General features: G+C 42.8%; 1 protein-coding gene across 1 annotated transcript in view; it reads right to left on the bottom strand.

The window, feature by feature from the left end:
- Positions 1–27320, bottom strand: part of srbd1 (S1 RNA binding domain 1) — a 210512-nt gene that overhangs the window by 178776 nt on the left and 4416 nt on the right. The window contains exons 2-9 of the mRNA XM_078405828.1: positions 25676–25711; positions 19855–19922; positions 19077–19305; positions 17066–17395; positions 15750–15916; positions 10982–11099; positions 5961–6099; positions 1825–1921 (exon numbers count right to left, since the gene is read on the bottom strand). Coding sequence (XP_078261954.1) covers positions 1825–1921; positions 5961–6099; positions 10982–11099; positions 15750–15916; positions 17066–17395; positions 19077–19305; positions 19855–19922; positions 25676–25699 — 1172 coding nt within the window. The 5' untranslated portion in view covers positions 25700–25711. The remainder of the gene's footprint in view (positions 1–1824; positions 1922–5960; positions 6100–10981; positions 11100–15749; positions 15917–17065; positions 17396–19076; positions 19306–19854; positions 19923–25675; positions 25712–27320) is intronic.

Here is a 27320-nt window from a genome sequence, read left to right as displayed (position 1 = left end):
CCCAGTCAAGAAAAATTCACATACAGAAAACTAACATATTTATAAACCATTATGCCTAAGCAGTCTAAATTAGTAATTATGTGCATGTGAATTAAACTACCTTTATTTAGGCTTGAAACTGAGCTAAAAGATACACCGACTACAAATCTGTCTGCAGTGCAAGAAATGATTGACAGCTGCTTGAAGTACATTTATGTGGTGGATTTAGAAATTAATTAACTTGAGCAGAATGCTGGCAGAAAGGTAGACGAGCATGGGGAAAAAGAGCATTGTTTTAAAAAGACAAGGCAAGATATTGTCCTGCTGAATTTGGAAAATTAATAGTACTTTGTCAAGAAGTGGATTCTTGAAGTCCTCATATTTTATCGGGTAGAATCATGCAGTATGGCAGTAGGCCATTCAGCCCACTATGTCACGTCTACCTTTTATACCTAGGTGCTTGCATAGACACTTTTTAATTCAGCTTCTATCACTCCTCCAGGCCGTGTATTCCAGGCACTCGCCATTCATAGGTGAAAAGGTCCTTTTCATATTTCCTCTAAATCTCTTATGCCTTACTCTAAATGCACGTCCTCTAGTTTAATCCACTTCATGTAGAGGGGGAGTTGCAAGCCTTTCCAATCTAGACTGCTCGTAGTCTTCAATCATGTCTTCTCTGAACATCCTCTAATGCAGGGAAAACAGACCTATCCTTTCCATTCCCTCCTCAGAACTGAAATGTTACATCCCAGACCAACATCCTGTTAAATCTCCTCTGCATCATCACTATCACATATTTCCTATACTGAGGTGACCAGAACTGCGCACAGTACTCCAGCTGAGGTTTGTCCAATGTTTTGTAAAGTTCAAGCATGACCTTCTGCTCTTGAATTAAATGCCCCAACTAATGAAGGCCAGAAACCAATATGCCTTCTTAACTATGTTATCAACCTTGTGTTTCGACATTCAAAGATATATGAGCTTGAAAGCTACCTCTGTTCCAATACTCCGTAGGACCCCACCATTCCTGGTGTGTGCCCTTGCCTCATTAGTACTCCTAAAAAATATGACCTCACATTTATCTGAATTAAACTTGATTTGTCATTGCCAAACTACTAAAAGGCATAAAATAGTATTACGGCTGTTATGCATTGGGGACGCTGCAGATAAATAGATGTGTGCAAGGTTTGCAATTGGAGTTTTAAAGCTAAAAGCGCAATGCACTGTGAAAAAATGTGTTGGTTAAGCATAGCTTCCCTCTTGACACCGATGGAAAGAGTGTGTGTCGGTTCAAGTACATGTTAATTGTACTCAGACAACGTCTACTTTTATCAGAGTAGACTTTTTCCCCTTGAAAAGAGCCAGCACCCCTTGGGCTTGGAGTTGAAAAATATGCTGAATGTTGTTTCAGCTTATGTAATTTTTGTCACTTTTGGTCCAGTTAAGGGTTTTTCCCCCAAACAGAATAAAATCAACACGTGATCAAATAAACACTATTACAAATAAAACTGAAATCGTAGATAGAAGGCTCAGATTCTATGATCAGCATCATCAGAAATGTGGAGGTAGATTACTTGCTGTCATAGTCAGGAACTGTAAAGAAAAAAAAGCCTCTTCCATATTTTTACATTTCACAGACCAATTACAATAGCTTCCCAATAAAGTACTTCAAGCATTCAAAATAATAAGAATAATAAGTAAGATGCAAAGGCAAGACAGTCTGATTAACATGCTGTAATAATAAGCACCAGAGGACCGACTGATATTTAAATAGAATCTCCAAAATTGATCACTTATTCTGAACTTTTCCATTGACACTTCATCCGACTTACTTACAATACTTACAATTTTCGAATATGGTCCAATGTGTCCCTGTCTTTTGACATCATATCTGCTAAAATGTGCTGTATCCCTGTTGCTATTTCTGTCACATTTGAAAGGCCTGGAAATATTCAAGCAAACATTGTTAGCAACCTGTTGCATTTCATTTTTATTACTTAACTCCTCCTCACTAAATTACACTTCTTGCTCTCGAGCGCCTAATTCAAGTTACAATTCCCAAACGCAGAGGTAAGTGGTTAATATTAGTTGACTAATCCATTCATAATATTTCTAAGGATGCCTCAGATAAGAAATTGAATTAGATCGAGTCGAGGAATACTCAGAGGTTTCAAGGTAATTTAGATACATTGAGTGAATGGAAGAGTTAGTGGAAGGTGGATAGTACCAGATCAATAGCTTCAATAAGAAAGATGCAGTATTATTTAAATGGTTATAGATTGTGAAATTTTGACATATAAAAGGGATCTGGATGCCCTTGCACAAGAATCACTGAAAAAAAACAAGGTGGCGCAGCAAGCAGCTATGAAAGTAGATGTTTCTGTTTCTTCATTACAAGAGATTGAGTACAGGAACAAAGATGTCTCACTGCAATGAGACAGACCTTGGTGAGATACTCCAGGAGGAAAGTGCACATGAATGTGTTTGCCATAGAAGGAATGGGACAATGATTAATTCACAAAATGCTGGAGTAACTCAGCAGGTCAGGCAGCATCTTGGGAGAGAAGGAATGGGTGACGTTTCGGGTCGAGACCCTTCTTCAGACTGATGTCGGGGGTGGGACAAAGGAAGGATATAGGTGGAGACAGGAAGATAGAGGGAGATCTGGGAAGGAGGAGGGGAAGGGAGGGACAGAGGAGCTATCTGAAGTTGGAGAAGTCAACGTTCATACCACCGGGCCGCAAACTGCCCATGCGAAATATGAGGTGCTGCTCCTCCAATTTCCGGCGGGCCTCACTATGGCACTGGAGGAGGCCCATGACAGAGAGGTCAGACTGGGAATGGGAGGGGGAGTTGAAGTGCTGGGCCACCGGGAGATCAGTGGCGTTAATGCGGACCGAGCGCAGGTGTTCAGCGAAGCGATCGCCGAGCCTGCGCTTGGTTTCGCCGATATAGATGAGTTGACATCTAGAGCAGCGGATGCAATAGATGAGGTTGGAGGAGGTGCAGGTGAACCTCTGTCTCACCTGGAAAGAATGTTTGGGTCCTTTGATGGAGTTGAGGGGGGAGGTAAAGGGACAGGTGTTGCATCTCGTGCGGTTGCAAGGGAAAGTGCCCGGGGTTAGGGTGGTTTGGGTAGGAAGGGACGAGTGGACCAGGGAGTTGCGGAGGGAACGGTCTCTGCGGAATGCAGAGAGGGGAGGGGATGGGAAGATATGGCCAGTGGTGGGGTCCTGTTGTAGGTGACGGAAATGTTGGTGGATGATATGTTGGATCCGCTGGCTGGTGGGGTGGAAGGTGAGAACGAGGGGGATCCTGTCCTTGTTGCGAGTGGGGGGATGGGGAGCAAGAGCGGAGCTGCGGGATGTAGAAGAGACTCTAGTGAGAGCCTCATCTATAATGGAGGAGGGGAAGCCCCGTTTTCTGAAAAACGAGGACATCTCGGAAGCCCTAGTCTGAAACACCTCATCCCGGGCACAGATGCGGTGTAGACGGAGGAATTGGGAGTAGGGGATAGACTTTTTGCAGGGGACCGGGTGGGAAGAAGTGTAGTCCAGATAGCTGTGCGAGTCGGTGGGCTTGTAATAAATGTCCGTCACTAATTTTTCTCCTGTGATGGAGATGGTGAGGTCCAGAAACGGGAGGGAGATGTCAGAGATAGTCCAGGTATATTTAAGGGCAGGATGGAAATTGGAGGTGAAGTGTATAAAGTCAGTGAGTTCTGCATGGGTGCAAGAGGTAGCACCAATGCAGTCGTCGATGTAGCGGAGGTAGAGTTCGGGGATGGGGCCAGTGTACGTCTGGAACAGGGATTGTTCGACGTACCCGACAAAGAGGCAGGCGTAGCTAGGGCCCATGCGAGTGCCCATAGCTACGCCTCTGGTTTGGAGGAAGTGGGAGGAGTCAAAGGAGAAGTTGTTGAGGGTAAGAACCAGCTCTGCTAGGCGGAGGAGAGTGTTGGTCGATGGGGATTGGCTGGTTCTACGGTCGAGGAAGAAACGGAGGGCTTCGAGACCATCCTTGTGGGGGATGGAAGTGTAGAGTGACTGGACATCCATGGTGAAAATGAGGGAGTGGGGGCCTGGGAACCGGAAGTTATCCAGGAGATGGAGAGCGTGTGAGGTGTCTTGGACGTAGGTGGGGAGGGATTTGACCAGGGGGGATAGGATGGAGTCGAGGTAGGTAGAGATAAGTTCGGTGGGGCATGAGCAGGCAGAGACAATGGGTCTGCCGGGACAATTGTGTTTGTGGATTTTGGGTAGGAGGTACAATTGTGTTTGTGGATTTTGGGTAGGAGGTAATGGGACAATGATTAGTCTGGTAAATCAGACTAATTCCTGAGAGGACAGGATTATTTTATGACGAAAGGTTAGTCAGTGAGGCCAGTATTTAATGGAGGATAGAAGAATGAATGAGAAATTGTATTTAACCAGATAAAATGTGACAGGGCATGGCATGCTCAATGTAGAGAGAATGTTTCTTCTGGCTGGAAGGAGCAAGTCTCGAACTCAGGATTAAAATGGCAATATGCAGGACGAGTCATTTTGGATTGAAGTAAGAAGAATCTTTCATATTGTTAAAAAATTGAAACGAAACAGCACAGCTTTATTGAAAGTCGTAGTTGAGCATTATCTATTATTTGAATGTATTTCAGGTAAATTTGATGTAAGCTAGCAATATACAGAAAGCTGCTTCAAAGGAACAAGACAATCTGTGCTGTAAATTTGGATATGGTCTGTATCAGTAACACATGGAAGAGTGCATTTTGTATTTCCCTGTATGTCTAATGGCATTAATAAAATTTAAGTGAAACGTGCTTTGGAAACATTGATGCCATTGGAAATTTTGCAACATTTTTTGAAATATCATCACAGCACAACAGACATAAATTCTCAAACTTAACTTCAGTATATTTGGCTTACAATACCCAACATCAGTTCTGAACTACAGAAACCTTTATTTGCTCTAAACAGTATCCCTGAGGCTTTGCCAAAATAACACTAACCGTAGATAAAAAGATCTAAACTATGATTGCTGTTTATGTTCTAGTATATCAGAAAAACAAATCTTGTGCTGCTATTTTCCCTTATCTTCCTCCTAAAATATAATAGTGTCAATGCATACTTGGAGTAGTCTACCTTTATTCTGTGCACAAACTGCATTTGTTGTCACAGATTGCCCCCTAAGGTACTATGAGAGCAACTGCAGATAAAAATTCAATATGGTTTTAAAATATAAATCAATATCATTATTCCGCAATAATTCCACATAATTTTCTGGCATAAGGAATTGAATGGCCTATCTCTGCTGCTGTTTAAGGTAAGACACAAAATTCTGGAGTAACTCAGTGGGTCAAGCAGCCTCTCTGGAGAAAGAGGGGTCTGATGAAGGGTTTAAAACCTAAACATCCCGTCTTTTTCTCCAGAGATGCTGCCTGACCCACTGAGTTACTCCAGCATTTTGTGTCTATCTTCAGTATAAACCAGCATCTGCAGTTCCTTCCTACACACTGTTTAAAAAATATACATAGCTAATTCGTACTCATGCGTTTAGTCTGTTTAAATTTAAGACCCTGGTTTCAGATTAAATTACTTGCAATCTTTTACAACATTCTATATTGTCTGAAAAAGGCTCATAGCTTCCAGATTTCTCTCTCTTTATGCATAATACTAGATCAAGAAAACACCGATTCCTTATTCCTCAACAGGCCAATGAAGAAAATGTATCTTAAACACTACGAATTCATCCTCCACATTATGAAATTAACCGCATATTAAAATGATTTCACAATATGACAGTTTTTACATAGTTAAATACAATTTATTTGCTTGTTTTGACGATGATAGGAAGTAATCATATTGAAATAAGACTAATGGACAATTAGGCCACCTGTGATCTTTCATTTTTTTTTTCTCCCGGCCCCAAAAGGAAAGATAAAATAAAGTAAAATAATGATCAAGAATCTGAAGTGGGCAACTTACCTTTCACATTTGGTTTTATACAAAGATTCAGATTAAGTTCTCCTGGACGATCAATCAATAGATTTGCTGCAGGTTCCAGGCCGAGCTGACGTGCCTTCTGAGCTTTTGTCTTTGTGCTTCCACTTTTGTAAGGAGCAAACTGAAAATAGTGAAGGAAGTATATAGATTTTAAAGGAAAATAGCAGTTGACAAGTATGAAAATTAGTATTATACAAGGGTGTATTATATTTTGTAGTATAAAATATAAATAGGAAATTCAGTAATTGGATTATATCATCAGAGCAAAGTGCATAGCTACAACATTAAAAATGCAATAAAAAGGATCTGCAGATGCTGGTTTATACCAAAGATGGACACAAAATGCTGGAGTAACACAGCGGGTCAGGCAACATCTCTGTAGAAAATGGATAGGTGACATTTCGGGTTGGGACCTTTCTTCAAACTGATTGTGGTAGAGAGAGTGGGGGGAAAACTGGAATTGAAGAGAAAATAAATCAGGACAAATTGGGTTCGGCATCAGATGAACTTATGCCAAGAGGTTCCCTGATGGGCTGACTGTTGACTACAGACAGATGCGAGTCCAAGGGGTATATGCAAGTTCATAAGTGATAGGAGCAGAATTAGCCCATTGGGCCCATGAAGTCTACTCCCCCATTCAACCATGGCTGATCTATCATTCCCTCCCAACCCCATTCTCCTGCCTTCTCCCCATAACCTCTTGACACCCAGACTTGCGAACTGAGGAACCAATTAACTGACTTTTAGTGGGGGTGGGGGGGGGGGGGGGGGGGGGAGAAGAGGTGTTTGTAAAAGTTACCGATAATGAAAGAATAAACTAATCTACGGCGTCCGGTGTTACCGATGTGGGGTCCTGTACATTGGTGAGACTAACCGTAGACTCAGCGACCGTTTCACTTAATACTTGCACGGTTTTCCATTGCCTACTGGATCTCCCAGGTTGCTAACCACTTTAATTCCCCTTCCCATTCTAAACTTTGTCCTGAGCCTCTTCCAGGCCGCGCGCAACAGGAAGAACAGCACCTCATATTTCGTTGGGGTAGCTTACAACCTAAGGATTGGTTGAATTCTCCAATTTCAGGTAACTCCTACAAACAGCTCCCTCTCCCCTTTCTCCCTCTTCCTCCACCAAAAGACGGCTAACTACTTCCACATGCTCACACATGTCGCTAGCCAACAGTCAGCCTATTAGGGAACCTCCTTGCCCGAGGTCATCTGTTGTCAGCCCCGTTGCATTCTGGTTTTTAAAAAATTCTGCTTCCAGTTCACCAATCCATTTTCTCCAGAGTCTGACCTGCAGAGTTACCCCCGCATTTTGCGTCTATCTACGGCATTAAAACAACTGAGCAAACAATGCTTGCTTTATTGATCACTAGCCACATAATTGCCATTTCTGATCGGGTCTAAAAATAATAAATCGGCAAGTCTGAGGAAATGTAAATTTGGATGAAATTTACAACGAAAGCTGCCGATGCTGGAAATTCAAAACAAAATAAAATTGCTGGAAATGTTCAACAAGTCAGCAGCACACGAGAAGAAAACTGGTATTAACATTTCAGATTGATAAACTATCGTTAGAACTGGGAATTTTTTTAAATAAACACGTTTTATGTGGCAGAGAAGAGTGTGAAGATGAGAAAAGGGTTAAACAGAATAAAAAACAAAGGTCTGTGATAGGGAAAGTGATACAAGTGGAGTGGACCAAGAGAGATGGTTGGTTCCCTTTCCCCTCCTCTCCAACCTCTTTCTTTCTCACCATCCAGGGATTTGAACACTTTCCAGGTGAAGCACTGATTTACTTGAATTTCTTTCAATATGAATACATTGTGCTCCTGATGTGAACATCTCTACATTGAGGAAACCAAACAGCACAGATGGAATGACTGCTTCGCGGAATACCTCTACCAACCAGCAAGTCCGATCCTTAGCTTCCAGTTTCCTGACATGCTAATTTGCCAAACCAGTCCCTCCCTTACTCGATTTCCTGCACTGTTCCAAAGTAGGTATATTGCAATCTTCTAAACTAACAAAGAATTTGACAATTTCACAACTAAGGCCTCGTGGTTCATATTTCTGACACATGTCATTCTGCTATGATGCATGTTTCCATAATGCTAAATGGATATACTGTAACTACAAATTAGGGAATACTATTCTTGTTACATAGGTAGAATTGGTTACAACACGATTTAGATCAGGAACTAGAGAACCATTTAAAGGATACTTTAGTTATTGACAAGCAGAGAAAAAGCTCTTAAGGTTAAAAAAAAGTCAAGACAAAAAAAAGACTTTTTCCCTTGACAGGTATCATATCATATCATATATATACAGCCGGAAACAGGCCTTTTCGGCCCTCCAAGTCCGTGCCGCCCAGCGATCCCCGCACATTAACACCATCCCACACCCACTAGGGAAATTTTTTACATTTACCCAGCCAATTAACCTACATACCTGTACGTCTTTGGAGTATTGTCTCTTAAGAACACAGTTGTGAGTTTCACAGGGGGTGGTCACTGAAATTGACAAGTAATCGCCTCGTTGACACTTGTGGAACCAAATTCTTAAACAATGTCTTTAGCTTGCATTAACAAAAAATGAACTAATAACGTTTGAAAAGACTTGTATTTGAAGATAGACACAAAATGCTGGAGTAAGTCAGCGGTGGTCAGGCAGCATCTTTGGAGAAAATGCATGGGTGACGTTTCGAATCGGGGCCTTTCTTCAGACCTATTGTAGTAGAGAGGGTAGGGGGAAATCCAAAAGTGAAGATATAACAGGACAAATTGGAGCTGGCAATAGTGACCTCAGGCAAGGAGGTTCTGGAGACAGGTGTGACTGGAGACAGGTGTGAGCCCGAAAGGGATTCATAGTTGCAAACTGTGGAACTAGTTAACCAACTTTTAATGGGCGGCACGGTAGCGCAGCGGTAGAGTTGCTGCTTTACAGCGAATGCAGCGCCGGAGACTCATGTTCGATCCTGACTACGGGTGCTGCACTGTAAGGAGTTTGTACGTTCTCCCCGTGACCTGCGTGGGTTTTCTCCGAGATCTTCGGTTTCCTCCCACACTCCAAAGACGTACAGGTATGTAGGTTAATTGGCTGGGTAAATGTAAAAATGTAAAAATTGTCCCTAGTGGGTGTAGGATAGTGTTAATGTACGGGGATCGCTGGGCGGCACGGACTTGGAGGGCCGAAAAGGCCTGTTTCCGGCTGTATATATATGATATGATATGATATGAGACAGGGAGGAAAAGAGGGGAGAGGAGGTATTTATAAGAGTTAGCTAAAATTGGAGAATTCAACTTTCAGCATTTATTTTTGTATTCAACGTTTGTTTTTTTTTAAATCCTGCTAAAGTAACTTTCTTATTGCAAGTTTGAAACTCTAGCCCCGATCACCCTTTTCCCCATTGGCACAATTGTTTTTATAACATGGTGTTGCACAGTAGGAGGTTTCTTAGGAACGTGTTACAGTAGAACTACAGGTACACATTTTCTATCTCTACCCTTCCCTGATAATTTTAGATTTCACTTGTCTCTTATTTAGATCTCACCAACTGTACCTTTTGTTTAACTCAATAGTTATAGTTATAGAATCAGAGTCATTTAGCTCGTTGGCCCAACTTGCACATGCCGACCAAGTTGACCTGTCAACGCTAGTCCCAACTGCCTATGTTTTGCCCCATATCCCTCTAAACATTTCTTATCCACGTACCTATCCAAATATCTTTGAGATGTTGTTATCGCACCTGCATCAACTACCTCCTCTGGCAGCTTTTTCCATACATTCACCAACATCAAGCTCCTATTAAATCTCCCCCCTCTCATCTTAAACCTTTGTCCTCTTGTTCTTGATTCCCCTACTCTGGGTTAAAGGCTCGGTGCATTCATTCCATCTAATTACCACATGATCTGAAACACCTCTATAAGACTGCCCCATAGCCTCCTATGCTCCAAGGAATTAAGTCCTCAACTGCCCAACCTTTCCCTATAACATAGGCCCTCCAGTCCTGGCAACATCCTCGTAAATCTTCTCTGCACTCTTTACAGCTTAATGGCATCCTTCCTCGTGTAGGGTGACCAAAATTGTACACAATACACCAAGTGGGGCCTCACCAATGTCTTGTGCAACTAGTTACCTCACTCTCAACTGGTTCCATCGCCACTTATTACATTTAGTATCACCTGCTCTTACAAGCCATCTCTCAGGTTCTTTCCGCACTTCCACTCTCCTCCTCCACAACTTAAATCTTGTTTTATTTCTACATTTTAGCATTTCTGATGAGGTTATTGATCAATAATGTTGGCACAAGAGACAATCGATGCTGGAATTTTGAGCAAAAAGCAAACTGCTGGAGAAACTCCAGCATTTGTGGAGGGAAATAAACAGATATTGTTTCAAGAAGAGCCTCTTGTGAGGAAGAGTTCCAATGCAAAACATCGTCTGTTTATTCTCCTCCACAAATGCTGCTTTCCCCATTTATCCAGTATTTATCTTGATCCAAAATTTAATCTGTTTTTCTTTACTGGGTTGAAAATTTGCCTCTTGTTTACATTGTCAAATCACTTGACCCTCTGTATCCAGAAAAGGTAAGTGTGGGCAGACAACCCATGTATTTTTTATTTTATTATTGAAAATTACATTTGGCTTGTAGTGGAAATATTGGACTTTGAAGTGAAGCTTAACTGTGGTTAGCAAATTTAATGGAGACGGTAAGTGATCTACACTGACCATGTTTTCCTGACTCCCCCACCCCAAACTTTGCAAAGCTCGAACAGTGGCAGCAACAGTGTTATGAATTGACGATATCCACCTAGATCTTTATATGTTGTTAATAATACAAACTAGATCAGAAAATGAGCTACATATATCCACCTGCTATAAAAGAGACATTTATTCACACCACAAACAAATAACTTTTATTCTAGATTTTTATTTCTTGCAAGATCATTAAATGAATTCCTTTTTAAAAGTGAAATTAAAATTGACTTTTTACTACTAACCACATGTTCTATTTCTTCCATGGTCTTGCAGTTCAACAAACTTGTTTTTATGAAAGGTGTAAGCTTATCTTGTTTTGCTACCTTCTGTACGGCTGTGTGAGCTTTCTTAATGACAGCCCTAAAAAGGAGGAATAAAATAATACCAGTGTTAAATCAGTCTTCAAGAATTCACAATGAAAATGTGATCCAATTAACCCACTCCAAACATTATGACCGAGGCAGAACAAGAGAATCTAAATCTAAAATCTAAATCTATATCTATATACTAAAACTCTTGTTTGGTTGTTTCTGAACTACAGCCAAAATGGTACACGATAGCGCGACAATTTTAGGCCCACCTTACTCACAGTCGCTCATTTGGTGCTAACAGAAGTTTCATTGAAATCGGTGTAATATTTTTAGTTATTCACATTTTAACGTTTAAATCTATCTCATGGGGGGGGGGGGGGGGGGGGGGGGGGGAGAGGTGCTGCACCAATGCAGGAGAGGTTTGAGCCCAACGGGTCCACTTGGTCTAGTATATATTACTAAAACTTTCATCTCGTTTGTCCCATAAATTGTGCGTTACTTTCGTAAATTGTGTGTTAGTTTGCTCCCTTTGTTTATGTTTGTAGTTTTCACCCACACACACATGATAGCGAACCAATTTTAGGAGCACCTTACTCACCATTGTCCTGGGGAATGTTTAACACAAGGGGGGAGGAGGGGTTTAGGGGGGAATGGAGTGGGTGAGTAGGGGGGGGGGAGTGGGGGAGGCGCGGGTGCTAGACCAATGCAGGAGAGGCTTTGGGTCCACAACTCGCTCTGGCTGCAGCGCTGTCGGCACGGAGCTGAGGTGAGTAGCACCCTCCCCTCTTCCCAGTACCCCCTCGCCCGCCCACGGCCCCAGGGGACACTCCCCGCCTGGCAACGGGCTTTGTCAGTTGGAGAGGGTTGCCGGGCCCCGCAGGATCATTAGTTGGGGGAGGGTTACCCCAGGAGAGGCCCGCAGGAGGGATTTGGACCCAATGGGTCCACAGTCTAGTTAACATTAAAACTCTTAAATGTTGAAGACCTTCAATTTGGGTTGGCAAAAGCCAATTGACTGGTGGAAGAACAAAAAGAATGGTGCCTGGTGCCATCTTCTGGACCCTAATCTAACATTATAACGTGCAGTCGCGTGGTGCTCAAGATCATTAAAAATTGATTCATACTCTCCCTTTCTCTTCTGAAGAATATTTTCATAAAAACAGTAAAATTCAAGTAGCTATTATAAAGTACTGTGCAGAGAAAGTAACTTTTTTTGATTTCACATATTGGAATGGCAATAAACAGGATTAAACTGAAGATGTACACCGATCAGCCAAAACATTATGACCACTGACAGGTGAAGTGAATAACATTGGTTATCTTGTTACAATGGCACCTGTCAAGGAGTGGGATATATTCAGCAGCAATTGAACAGTCAGTTCTTGAAGTTGATGTGTTGGATGCAGGAGAAATGGGCAGGAGTAAAGACCTGAGCGACTTTGACAAGAGCCAAATTGTTATGGCCAGACGACTAGGTTAGAGCCAGACATGTGAGTGAGGTAAAAAAGAGGTAAAAAAGAGCCGAACGCTTGCGTGGGGCGTACAACGGGGGTCAAAAAATTGGAAACAATTTGAAAATTTACACACAAAATTACCCGTTTCAAGCCTCTTTTAGTGCATTTCAAAGTAAAAACAGACATTACAAAATAATGTGAATATGTCACTGTACACTAATAACATTTAAGTAAATTTGCACATTAATTGATAATCAGCCCAAAAAGGTAGTAATTGGCTTTTCTGCTGTGTTTAACCCACTTAATTAATTTAGTTATATAATCTTGCACTTAAATTTAATATTTACTCATTACAGTTTCACCACTGATTTTCTGGCACTCTTGGTTCCAGAGCTTTGCTGGTTTATCCAGCAGGCCAAGGAAACCGGCTATGGGGATAGATGTGCTGGCTCCAGCTGGGCTGGAGTTCCAGAGCCCCGGCTGCAGGTTGCAAATTCAACCCACCGCTCGGCCGTAGAAGTCCCGATGAGGTCGAGATTGGCTGCCTTGCCCAGCCTAGGTGCCACATTTCCTGGGGGAAATTTACAGGGCACTGGGGGATTTCTCGCGGAACCTCGAGCGACCGAATTGACAAATTGACCATGAAAGTCCTGATGAGGAGGAGATTGGCTGCCTTGCCCAGCCTAGGTGCCACATTTTCGGGGACACTTCCAGGGCGCGGGGGGTTTTCTCGCAGAGCCCCCAGCGACCTCTAGTGGAACCCGAGTGTTCATTACAAGTCTATACATCGGGTTTTTTTTCTCTTTATTTTTTTCGATCCGATTTCTCCGTTTATTTGGCAAAGTGAAAAACGCAGAAACCATGCAAAAAGCGCGGAAAATGGATTTTAAAAACGCGTGCCTATAGAGCATCTCTGAAACGGCAAGGCTTGTGGGGTGCTCCAGGTCAGCAGTGGTGAGTACCTACCAACAGTGGTCAAAGGAGGGACAAACCACAAACCGGCGACAGTGTGTTGGGCGCCCAAGGCTCATCGATGCGCAAGGGCAACAAAGGCTATCCCGTCTGGTCCGAACCGACTGTGTGAAGACGACAAGCCGGTCGGTGGAGGGAGTGTGATGCTCTGGGCAATGTTCTGCTGGGAAAACCCTGGGTCCGGCCATTCATGTGGACGTCTATTTGACACGTGTCACCTACCTAAACATCGTTGCAGACCAGGTACACCCCTTCATGGCAATGGTATTCCCTGATGGCAGTGGCCTCTTTCAGCAGGATAATGCGCCCTGCCACACTGCACACATTGTTCGGGAATGGTTTGAGGAACATGATGAAGTGTTCACGGTGTTGCCCTGGCCTCCAAATTCTTCAGATCGCAATCCGATTGAGCATCTGTGGGATGTGCTGGATCGACAAATCCGATCCACGGCGGCTCCACCTCGCAACTTACAGGAAGGATCTGCTGCTAATGTTATAGTGCCAGATACCACAGGACACCTCCAGGGGTCTTGTAGAATCCATACCTCGGCAGGTCGGCACTGTTTAGGCGGCACACGGAGGACCAACAGCAAATTAGGCAGGTAGTCATAATGTTTTGGCTGATCGGTGTATAATACACTTTGGAAAATGGTTACTAAACAAGATTTACGTAAATTGTAGGATGAGGTGAATTGAGAAAAAATTAGATTGTAAGGAATGAGGATATGGATACTGCCTGAGAGAGTAGAGGCAAAACTTAAAGCATAATGCATAAAATCATGGCGGGAATAGATAGAGTGAATGCACAGAGTCTTTTACCCATAGTAGGGGAATCAAGAATCAGAGGACAGAGGGTGAAGGTCAGAGGAGAAAGATTTAATAAGAACCTAAGGGGCAGCATTTTCACTCATCGGGTGCTTTAATGGAACAAGCTGCCAGAGGAGGAAGTGGAGGCAGATACTATAAACAACATGTAAAAAATATTTGGGCAGGTATTGAATTGAATTGAATTTATTTGTCATTCAAAACAAGTTTGAACGAAATTTAGTTACCGTGCAGTCACAACACTAAAAAAGTAACAAAAACACACAACTACATAATTCAACACAATGACTCTTTTGTCATCCATCACAGTGACTCTCCTCCAGGCACCTCAACACTGTGATGGAAGGTAAAAAAGAAAGTCTGATCTCCTTCTTGCAGGGATAGGAAAGGTTTAAAGGGATATGGGGCAAATGCAGGCAAAAATGGAGCATAGTTGTCGGAATGGGCAAGTTGGGTCGAAGGGCCTGTTTCTGAGAGTGGGGGGGCGGGAGAGTGGGGGGGGGGCGAGTGGGGGGGCGGGAGAGTGGGGGGACGGGAGAGTGGGGGGACGGGAGAGTGGGGGGACGGGAGAGTGGGGGGAGGGGAGAGTGGGGGGAGGGGAGAGTGGGGGGCGGGAGAGTGGGGGGCGGGAGAGTGGGGGGCGGGAGAGTGGGGGGCGGGAGAGTGGGGGGCGGGAGTGTGGGGGGGCGGGAGAGTGGGGGGGCGGGCGAGTGGGGGGGCGGGAGAGTGGGGGGGCGGGAGAGTGGGGGGGCGGGAGAGTGGGGGGGCGGGAGAGTGGGGGGGCGGGAGAGTGGGGGGGCGGGAGAGTGGGGGGGCGGGAGAGTGGGGGGGCGGGAGAGTGGGGGGGCGGGAGAGTGGGGGGGCGGGAGAGTGGGGGGGCGGGAGAGTGGGGGGGCGGGAGAGTGGGGGGGCGGGAGAGTGGGGGGGCGGGAGAGTGGGGGGGCGGGAGAGTGGGGGGACGGGAGAGTGGGGGGACGGGAGAGTGGGGGGACGGGAGAGTGGGGGGACGGGAGTGGGGGGACGGGAGAGTGGGGGGATGGGAGAGTGGGGGGATGGGAGAGTGGGGGTGGGGGATAGGGGGAGAGTGAGGTTGGGGAGAGGGTAATGGGGGTGGGGGGAGGGGAGGGGGAAGTGGGTATAGGGGGGAAGGAGTGGGTTAGTGAGGGAGGAAGGGGGGGGGTTGAGGGTGCTAGACCAATACAGGAGAGGCTTTGAGTCCACGGTTCGCTCTCGCTGCAGCGCTGGCACCACGGGGCCCAGGTCAGTGCCACCCCCTCCCCTTCCCGGTCCCTCCTCACGAGTAATGGGCCCAACGGGTCCACTTAGTCTAGTAGATCATTATATCCCCATAAATTCTAAAACATAATTTGTGACATGTAGAAGATAAAGTAATTAAACTTTTATATTAAGCAACATAATGTGATTATTTTATTAATTATGTTACTCACGTTAATTCTTCAAGTGTTTGTTGTATTTCTCGCAGAGTATCAGCATCCATGTTGTTAGTCAGTTCCTTTCGATAACGTGCAATAAATGGAATGGTGTTTTCTTCTTTGAAGAGCTGCATAAGATTTGCACAAACCCATCCCTCTGTGCTGGTCCGCTCAGAGAGCATCTAAAAGCACAATGTTACACTGGAGTATCATGGGTTATACTGCTAACTGTTTTCCTGTTATTGCTCACGGCTGGTCAGAGGAGTTCCCAATCAATAAAAAGGATACGTTGGCAGCACAGTAGTTAACTACCAGACCAGAAATCTAGGAAACTGGACCGTAATTCAAAAACTACCATGCAGCTGTGGAATTTAAATTAAAATTAATTGTATTTTGGGAGGGAAAAGAACCATCAACTGGCATTAATATTGATGACTAAAAAACTACAGCTTTTCTGTAAAAACTCATGTAGAAATTTAAAGAAAACACTTTAACACCAAGGGTAAAGTAAAACATTCCAATACACCCTTTACAGATTGCATTAAACTGAATATATTCCATAAAGTTAAACTGTAATTCCATACTTTCAAACTTTTGTTACAGAATATTAAAAATCTGATTGATGATGAAGAACTGAAAATCCAAAGCTTTGTCAGAACTTTGTTACGCAACCCCATATAGGTAAATGAGACAACTAATGCTCAGGAAAGCTAAATCTGGAATGTCTTTCGAAAAGGACAAGTGAATATATAAACATTCATAAAAGTTACAAAGTGGTGGAGTAAGTCAGTATCTCTAGAGGACATGGATAGGTGACATTTCAGTGGTGGAATAAGTCAGCATCTCTAGAGGACATGGATAGGTGATATTTCAGTGCGAAGAAAGGTCCCAAACCAAAACGTCACCTATTCTGTTCCTCCAGAGATGCTGCCTGATCTGCTGAATTATTCTAGCACTTTTATATTCTATGCAAGATCTCAGCATCAGGTGTTCCTTGTGTTTACATTAATGTATGTCAATTTCATACCAATATTAGCAACTTTATTCAAGAGAATTATTAATGTATGAAAGAGACCTAAATTGAATAGCTGAGGCAGTAATAAGGTTGAATGCCCTTTCTGAACATATCAGTGGAATATGAAGTGAATAGCAAAGCTAATCTTGATTGATTTTCTAAACCAAGGATATTGCAAGCTAAAGATAACAAAAGTGCCCGTGTCAGACACGAGCAAGGATTATTGAAAAAAAAATATATATACAAACGTAGGACAATAAACTCCTTGCCAAAACCAAAATGTTATGTATTATACCTAAACAGAAAGAGTACACACCTGAACTACGTCCCAGTTCATTTGCATGTCCCCAATCTCCACATTTCCTCTTTGGAATTTTACTGGTTTCCCATCAGGGTTCTTTTCAGTTTTCTGTTTTTTTAAAGCAGGCTCCTCCCATGTAAAACTCACAGATTCTTCCTTGACTTCTGTTTCATTCAACTGCATGCTAGTGGATGGCTGTTCACTTTTAACCTGGCAGTGTCCAATTTCTTTCTTGACCCGTGCTGAAGTTATTTGAGGCTCTCCCTTTTGTTTCACACTTCCTGAATCTTGTTTACTTTGTGAGGGTGATATATCTTTATTATTATTCAAAACTGGCAATTTTTCCTGTGGAATAAATAACATTCATGAGTCATACTCGAAAGATGATTTGTTATATTTTTCAGTCAATCTATTCTGTCACTTTCAATACTTCCAAGTAAAATTGAATAAAATTTTAATTTTACTTCCATGTGTTCAGTTGAATTACGTTAATGGCGTACATCTATGTACCACATGCTTAGTATTTTACTGGCTCAAACTTTTGAAGACAAACATCTATTAGTTCTAATCACAATTCAGTATTCCCCGTGTCCTTTATTCACTTTTAAAGAGTACTTTATGCACTTTTTAAAAAAAAGAGTATTACTCCTTGAAAAGTACACAACCTGAATGCATATTTTTTCTTCAGCAAATCTTCGATGACTTATTGCTAAAGTGTTGGACCATGTAAACTTTGGGAACTATGGGTGTGTTGTATTTTCCAATCTCAGCTTAAGTAACATCAGAATCCCAAGTTTGTAAAGTGGACTCCCAATTCAAATTTTATATGGAAGCATTCTAGAAACGTTAAGAAAAAGATAATAGAATGGATAAGAACACAATATGGAACATAGAAAAGTACAGAAGAGAGACATAAAAATCTTGAGCAACTCAGCGGGCCAGGCAGCATCTCCGGAGAGAAGGAATGGGTGACGCTTCGGGTCGAGACCCTTCTTCAGTCTCGACTCGAAGCGTCACCCATTCCTTCTCTCCAAAGATGCTGCCTGCCCCGCTGAGTTAGTCCAGCTTTTTGTGTCTATCTTCGGTTTAAACCAGCATCTGCAGTTCCTTCCTACACATAAAAAGTACTGCACAGGAATCGGCCTCTTATAATTTTACATAATCCTTTCAAGTCTCCTCCCGCATTCTAGAAAAAATAATCTGTTTGGCCAACCTCTAATACCCTCTAATCCAGGCAGCATTCTGTAGACCTCTTCTGAACCTTTTCCAAAGCCTTCACATCTTTCCTGTAATGGGGCGACTAGAAATGCACACAATACTCCAAATGAGGCCTAACCAAAGTCTTAGAGGGAGCTGGATCACGACTTCCCGATTCTTACACTCAATGGTCCGACAAATGAAAGGGAGCAGACCACACGCCTTCTTTACCACTCTATCCATTTGTGTTACCACTTTCAGAGACCTATGCACCTGGACTCCAAGATCCCTCTGCACATCAATGCTGCTAAGTCTTGCCATCAACCGTTTATGTTCCCCATACATTCGATCACCCAAGGTGCAAATCTCACGCTTTCGTAGAGATGATAAAGAAATTATTTCAGTTAATGTATATCAATGTAAATGTATATTAAGCATAAGCATTCTGTAACCATTCTGTGACCTCATTAGCGCATACTAACAAATCAATCCAGTGTGTGGCTGGGATGCATCGCCATGTGTAAGACTGGCATCAGGAACTTGGGTAAGTTTACATTGGAGTTGTCATGGAGGGGTTGAATATTGTTGTCTTCCCTGCCCATTGCACCCTAACGTCTTAAAATATCAACTGATGAGATGGCGAGGCCACCTCAATCCAGTGAAAAACACTGTGAATCTTGCGGCTAGAAGCAGCAGTGCATGATAGTCTATTTCAAGTTTTCCTGTTATCTTGTGAGAAGCGCTCTCATCTTGCCACCCCACTGACAATAGATTAATGCACCACCATGACCAATATTTTTGTTAAATGTGACATTAATAAATTTCGCACCATAATAATCTGGTCCACATTTGGTTTCTCCGCAGTTTTCTTTCTGGTTGTTTTAACTGCTGTTTTTCTGGTAGATTTTTTCACTGTTGCTTTTTTTGTTGATGGACTTTCTAATTCTGACTTAATTTTCTTTTTTATAGTCACTATTTTTTCTGCAGTCAATCTTTTTGACTTCTTTGCAGCTTTACTTTCAGGTACCCATTCTTCTTCAGAATCATTATCAGAAGTTCTGTGCAATAAAAACCACAAATAAATCAAAGGAAATTAGTCTCAAATAGAAGAATATTTTTCATTTGATAGAAAATCACAAAGAAAATTAGAGGATCTCAGAACATCAAAACGGTAAACCAGGGCAAAAGACACAATTCAAATATTTAACCTCCCTACAGACCAAGAGAAGCAAAGGCCCCTCCATACCCCCATCCCCATGCATTCCCATTGCTGTTGGAATGAAGACCTGTGGATTTGCCTGATTGAAGATGAACAAAAATAAAGCAATAACACTGAATTGTCCAGGTGGCTTCTTCACTGATGCAAATTAAGAATGTCAGAATGCTAAACATTTTAGTTTGCCTACAAAGATAATGAAAAGGTGATTCTCATCTCTATGGCACTGATTATGATTTGTAAATACGTCATCTATCTAACTTTACGAAATTTGAAACAAATGACAAAATATTTGAAGGTACCCTGTATTACAAATGCACCATAAAGTAATAAGAATAAACCAATATTCTCAACACAACAAAAAAGTCAAACATTTAAGAAATAAACTTACATGTCAAGAAATGAGTCATCGTCTTCCGAAAATTGCCTTTTTTGGCACGTTTTTTCTGCTTCTGACATCTGTAAATTGATTTGAATCAGTATCATTGTAATTTTGAAAAATACAGGTTCATATTAATTGATCAATGGCTGCTGTCTAACCAGTACCAAGCCTATTCTAGTCAGCTGTTTGGTATTAACTTGACAAAAGTCTCACAAGGAACCTATGAAGTTTTGGCATCAAACATGCAAATCAGGAGCCAGCCTGACAATAGCATAATCAGTCGTAATTCCAGTTAATGTTCAGTCTTTAAGCAAATCATTTTCATGTGCACAAACTAATTTCTATTTCTAACAGACTACCAGTCACTAGCATTATCTAGTGTTCTCTCTTCGTGCTCTACCATGGTAGAGATGTGGATATTCCACATTACCCTCAATGTTGAATAAACAAGTCCTTTGAATTCATCATTTCTGCATTTTTACCTTGCTTCTCGCTTTAACCTTCTACTGACACCGGTAAAATCAAAAGTGTCAGTATTGCAGTTGAACAAAGTGGACTCTGGAGGCATGAGGGAGGAGTTGGACAAATTTGACTGGAAAGGGATCCTAGCAGGGATGATGGTGGAACAAGTATTTCTGAGAATAATCCAGAAGATGCAGGATCAGTTCATTCCAAAATGGAAGAAAGATTCTAAGGGGAGTAAGAGGCGACCGTGGCTGACAAGGGAAGTCAAGGACAGCACAAAAATAAAAGAGAAGACGTTTAACATAGGAAAGATGAGTGGGAAGCCAGAGGATTGGGAAACTTTTAAAGATCAACAGAAGTAACTAAAAAGGCAATATGGGGAGAAAAGATGAAGTACGAAGGTAAGCTAGCCAAGAATATAAAGGATATAAACATAGCACAAAAAGTAAGGAAATTTGTGTTTGGTAGATTATTTCTTTGTTGTAACAATGCTTCTTGGCAATAAATCTTATACCGTTGGAAAGCCTGTTTATTTCCCTTTTAAATGGTGCCACATTTGTAAGGAACATGCATTTGTGGGATGAGCAGCAGAGCTGAGTATGTGGGTTGCGCCCATGAAAAATCTGCCAAATCTTCTCTGCCAATGCCAAACAGCTTATTCTGCCATTGACTCTTGTTCGGTGTTGTTTGGTGGATTGGATGATTGAAGTCTGAAGAAACAAGACATATTGGCAATTTAACAATTTATTCATTTAATAAACAGGAGCCTCAGTAGCGTGTGGAAGAACCATACACAGCCACAACAGCCTGGCACCTCCTCCTCATGCTGGTCACCAGCCTGGTCACACACTGTTGTGGGATGGCATCCCATTCTTCAACCAGCATTTGTCGCAAGTCAGCCAACGTGGTTGTGTTGGTCACTCTGGCACGAACAGCACGCCCAAGCTGATCCCACAAGTGTTCAATGGGGTTGAGGTCAGGACTGCTGGCAGGCCATTCCATCCTCTCCACTCCCAAATTCTGGAGGTAGTCTCTGAGAAACCCTGCTCTGTGGGGGCGAGCATTGTCATCTTGGAGGATAGAGTTCGGTCCCAGACTGTGGAGATATGGGATTGCCACTGGTTGCAGAATCTCATCTCGATATCTCTCTGCATTGAGATTGCCTCCAATGATGACAAGCCTCGTTTTTCCAGTGAGGGAGATGCCGCCCCACACCATCACACTGCCTCCACCAAAAGGTGCAGCAATCAGCAGAGCGTTCTCCGCGTCTTCTCCACACTTTGACCCTATGATCCAACTGCCGTAGGCAGAATCTGGACTCATCGCTGAACATAACGTTCCTCCACATGTTCAGGTTCCAGTGCACGTGTTGCCGACACCAGCGCAAACGGGCCTGACGGTGAAGGGCAGTCATGGCAGGCCTCCTGGCAGCCCTATGAGACCGGAGATCGGCTGCGTGCAGTCTGTTCCGAATTGTCTGGGCGGAGAGCCGTCGGCCATATCGTCCTGCAAACCTTGACTGCAAATCTGTAGAAGACAGCCTACGGTTCCTAAGTGCTGACAGGGTGAGGAAACGGTCTTCTTCGGGTGTCGTTTTCTTGGGACGCCCACTTCGCGGCCTGTCTCTGACATCCCCCGTTATATGGAACTTGGCCTTCACTTTGGAGATGGTACTAGGGCTCACTCCAAATAATGCCGCAACTTGGTTTTGCGGAACACCAGCTTGAAGTTGCCCTATCGCACGGGCCCTATCCAGATCAGTCAAACGTGGCATGCCAATTCTTGGAGCAGACACCTACTGACCACTGTAGCAGGGCCCATGCTCACAGATGCTGCCAATCAGGTGCCAATCAGGCACCTGATTGTCAGCACCTGGGGGTACCAGAAGCTCAAAACAAGAGTCAATAGCAACAGCAGAATAAGCTGTTTGGCATTGGCAGAGAAGATTTGGCAAATTTTTCATGGGCGCAACCCATATACTCAGCTCTGCTGCTCATCCCACAAATGCATGTTCCTTACAAATGTGGCACCATTTAAAAGGGAAATAAACAGGCTTTCCAACGGTATAAGATTTATTGCCAAGAAGCATTGTTACAACAAAATAATCTACAAAATAAACACAAATGTCCTTACTTTTTGTGCTATGTTTATATATAATATATATCTATCTATATCTATCTATATATAAATAAAGAATATAAAAATATAAAAGCATCTTTAGGTATGTGAAGAGGAAAGAAATTAGTTAAGACAAATGTGGGCCCTTGAAGACAGAAGCAGGGGAATTTATTATGGGGAACAAGGAAATGGCAGATGAGTTGAACAAGTACTTTGGTTCTATCTTCATTAAGGAAGACACAAACAATCTCCCAGATGTACTAGTGCACAGAGGACCTAGGGTGATGGAGGAACTGAAGGAAATTCACATTAGTCAGGAAATGGTGCTGGGTAGACTGATGGGACTGAAAGCTGATAAACCCCCAGGGCCTGATGGTCTGCATCCCAGGTAACTCAAGCAGGTGGCTCTAGAAATCGTGGACGTATTGGTGATCATTTTCCAATGTTCTATAGATTCTGCATCAGTTCCTGTGGATTGGAGGGTAGCTAATGTTATCCCACTTTTCAAGAAAGGAAGGACAGAGAAAGCTGGGAATTCTAGCCCAGTTAGCCTGACGACGGTGGTCGAGAAGATGCTGGGTTCGATTATTAAAGATGTAGAGAGCAGTAACAGGATCGTTCCAAGTCAGCATGGATTTACGAAGGGGAAATCATGCTTGATTAATCTTCTGGAATTTTTTGAGGATGTAACAAGTAAAATCGACAAGGGAGAGCCAGTGGATATAGTGTACCTGGACTTTCACAAAGCCTTTGCTAAGGTCCCACACAGGAGATTAATGGGCAAAATTAGGGCACATTGTATTGGGGGTAGGGTGCCCAACGGGTCCAGGGAGTGTCCCCTGGGGCCGTGCCGAGCCCAGCAACCCTACCGATCTGTGGACTCGATGGGGGCCGTGGGCCGGCAAGGAAGGATAGGGAGGCACACATGTCGGCCCCGGGCATCCATAGCATCGGGCAGAGCTAGCCGTGGACCCAAAACCTCTCCTGCAGCGGTTGGCAGCGACGGCCATCTTGTTGGACCATCTGCAGCCGCGCTGCACCATGGGAGGAAGGTCAGACGCGGGCCACGCCGGGACGGGCCAGTCCTCCTGAGGGGGGGGGAGGCAGGAGTGCATTTATTAAAGTTTATTAGGTAAATTGTTTTTAAAAAGTTACAAAAGTCGATTTAGTCAGACCGCGGGGGAATAGTTAGTAGGGTGGGCCTAAAATTGTCGCACTATTGTGTACCAATAGACAATAGACAATAGACAATAGGTGCAGGAGTAGGCCATTCAGCCCTTCGAGCCAGCACCGCCATTCAATGCGATCATGGCTGATCACTCTCAATCAGTACCCCGTTCCTGCCTTCTCCCCATACCCCCTTACTCCGCTATCCTTAAGAGCTCTATCCAGCTCTCTCTTGAAAGCATCCAACGAACTGGCCTCCACTGCCTTCTGAGGCAGAGAATTCCACACCTTCACCACCCTCTGACTGAAAAAGTTCTTCCTCATCTCCGTTCTAAATGGCCTACCCCTTATTCTCAAACTGTGGCCCCTTGTTCTGGACTCCCCCAACATTGGGAACATGTTATCTGCCTCTAATGTGTCCAATCCCCTAATTATCTTATATGTTTCAATAAGATCCCCCCTCATCCTTCTAAATTCCAGTGTATACAAGCCCAATCGCTCCAGCCTTTCAACATACGACAGTCCCGCCATTCCGGGAATTAACCTAGTGAACCTACGCTGCACGCCCTCCATAGCAAGAACATCCTTCCTCAAATTTGGAGACCAAAACTGCACACAGTACTCCAGGTGCGGTCTCACCAGGGCCCGGTACAACTGTAGAAGGATCTCTTTGCTCCTATACTCAACTCCTCTTGTTACGAAGGCCAACATTCCATTGGCTTTCTTCACTGCCTGCTGAACCTGCATGCTTCCTTTCATTGACTGATGCACTAGGACACCCAGATCTCGTTGAACTCCCCCTCCTCCTAACTTGACACCATTCAGATAATAATCTGCCTTTCTATTCTTACTTCCAAAGTGAATAACCTCACACTTATCTACATTAAACTGCATCTGCCATGTATCCGCCCACTCACACAACCTGTCCAAGTCACCCTGCAGCCTTATTGCATCTTCCTCACAATTCACACTACCCCCCAACTTAGTATCATCTGCAAATTTGCTAATGGTACTTTTAATCCCTTCGTCTAAGTCATTAATGTATATCGTAAATAGCTGGGGTCCCAGCACCGAACCTTGCGGTACCCCACTGGTCACTGCCTGCCATTCCGAAAGGGACCCATTTATCCCCACTCTTTGCTTTCTGTCTGTCAACCAATTTTCTATCCATGTCAGTACCCTACCCCCAATACCATGTGCCCTAATTTTGCCCACTAATCTCCTATGTGGGACCTTGTCGAAGGCTTTCTGAAAGTCGAGGTACACCACATCCACTGACTCTCCCTTGTCAATTTTCCTAGTTACATCCTCAAAAAATTCCAGTAGATTTGTCAAGCATGATTTCCCCTTCGTAAATCCATGCTGACTCGGAATGATCCCGTTACTGCTATCCAAATGCTCAGCAATTTCGTCTTTTATAATTGACTCCAGCATCTTCCCCACCACTGATGTCAGACTAACTGGTCTATAATTACCCGTTTTCTCTCTCCCTCCTTTCTTAAAAAGTGGGATAACATTTGCTATCCTCCCGGATGAAAACCGCACAAAGAATCATAGGACAAACAAACAAACGGGGGAACAAACATACAGGAAGCGGGAACAAACAAGTGAGAGTTTTAGTAATAGATTTAGATAGATATAAAATTATTACTAGATGCAGGAAACATGTTCCCGATGTTGGGGGAGTCCAGGACCAGGGGCCACAGTTTAAGAATAAGGGGGAGGCCATTTATAACTGAGATGATGAAAAACTTTTTCACATAGAGAATTGTGAATTTATGGAATTCTCTGCCTCAAAAGGCAATGCAGGCTGATTCACTCGATGCATTCAAAAGAGAGTTAGATAGAGCTCTAGGGGCTAGCGGAATCAAGGGATATGGGGAGAAGGCAGGAACGGGGTGCTGATTGTGGATGATCACCCATGATCACATTGAATGGTGGTGCTGGCGTGAAGGGCTGAATGGCCTACTCTTGGGCCTTTTGTCTATGCATCTATGTACTTAAAACATTTGAACTGAGTATTAAAGTTTTAGCTTATTTTATATTATTACATTCTTGTTATGTTGAATATGTCACATACCATTGCATCACTCTTGGATTCCATCTACTTCAAAATCTTCATCAAAGAGAAAGAAAAACATTAGATATACACACTAATATCTCATGTGAATCTTAATCTCCAAGTATTGTTTGATCTTTATAGCTAAATTTAGTATTATGATCACCAATTATGCCAGCAACAACTGAAATTATGTAACCTGGGGTTTCTAACAATATGCTATGTTTTTAATTCTCTTGACAAATAACAGCAAGAACCAGAGAGGGAACGAAAATACTACTATAGTTACACGATCTAAATGGAATTTGTAATCTACAATTTCACTTTTTTTCTTACAAATTAACATGCAAATAAACAGTCGACAGTATTAAATTGCATTTGCAGTTGCATGCAAGACAAATTTAGCATTACATGGTGTATTTACCATTATTGTGGTCCTTTCTGGAAATAGCTTGGAAATGAATCATTTAAAATCAAGCAAAATATTTTGTGGTCTTTGCAAGATTATAATTTGCCCAACAATAAATATTATAAATTGACACATTACAAAAAGCATATGGGGGAAATTTGGGGGGGGGAACGGTGAAACCTATATAACTGGCATCACAAAGGACAATTTATTTGGTAGACCTCTTAACTAAACATCTGCAGTCCACAAGTAACTTGGAAGTTTATTTCTCTCTGGTAGACATTTAAGAGGTGAACCTATTTTAAATTTTGTGATTACAAATCGTATCCAATTCAAATTTATTAAAATAATACTGTTTCAATTTTTCTCCTGATTTTCTTTTCTCCAAATTTTGCTAAAATTCCTTTACTTTGGTTTGCCACTTTTTTTATTGCATATGAATTATGCTTATGAATGCATAGTAATGTCCATTTCAACTGCAGTTCCAGTGAATAACAATACAAACTGTATATGCCAACGTAAAAAAATATTAAATTAACCACCAGCTTGAAAAACAACCGGCAATCCCTTCCACCCCAATCCCCAACATATTTTATACTCATCCCGCAATGATGGGAAAAAATTGATAGCACAGACGGAGGTTATTTATGCATTTGGATGAGAAATGGACACCAAAAGCAACGTCCCTGAAGATTTTAATGTTCAGCATTTCACAAAGAAAAAATGGAAGATCTTACAGCTTCAATAATTGGTTTCCAGGAAAAGTAAATTCTTTGACTCATTTTTGAGAAGTTTACCATATCATTTGATGAAGTTAGCTGCTTTGTGCTTCATCTGCCAAAGGGCAAAGGGGATGCTCTCAATTATCTATTCTAGCCTGCCAATCCAGTGAGAATTTTGTATTCTCATTGGATTTTCAGTTTCCTTTATGTATTTTGAATTTCCTTCTTGACTGTTCTTTGCCTCTTCAGACCCCTAACTCCAAAATTCTGCTCCTAAACCTCTCCTTTGATCTAGTTTAAAACTTACTTCCTTGACCAAACTTTCCATCTCAGCTCCTGGTGCATTATTATGTGACAGAAAACAAAATGTGCCTGATAATGCTCCTGTGAAGTTCTATATAAATTAAAGTCATTGTATTAGGAAAGTCATTGGAAGTATTAGGAAAGATCAATCAATGCACAAGCATGAAGGGAGGACATTCAAGGACCTCAGAGTATGGGCAAAGTTGCTTTTGGTAACAATAGACAATAGATG

The sequence above is a fragment of the Rhinoraja longicauda genome, chromosome 9, assembly GCF_053455715.1.
Source record: "Rhinoraja longicauda isolate Sanriku21f chromosome 9, sRhiLon1.1, whole genome shotgun sequence".
NCBI lineage: Eukaryota > Metazoa > Chordata > Chondrichthyes > Rajiformes > Arhynchobatidae > Rhinoraja > Rhinoraja longicauda.
Note: the sequence above shows the minus strand (reverse complement) of the source record. Positions and strands in the feature narration are given on the sequence as shown.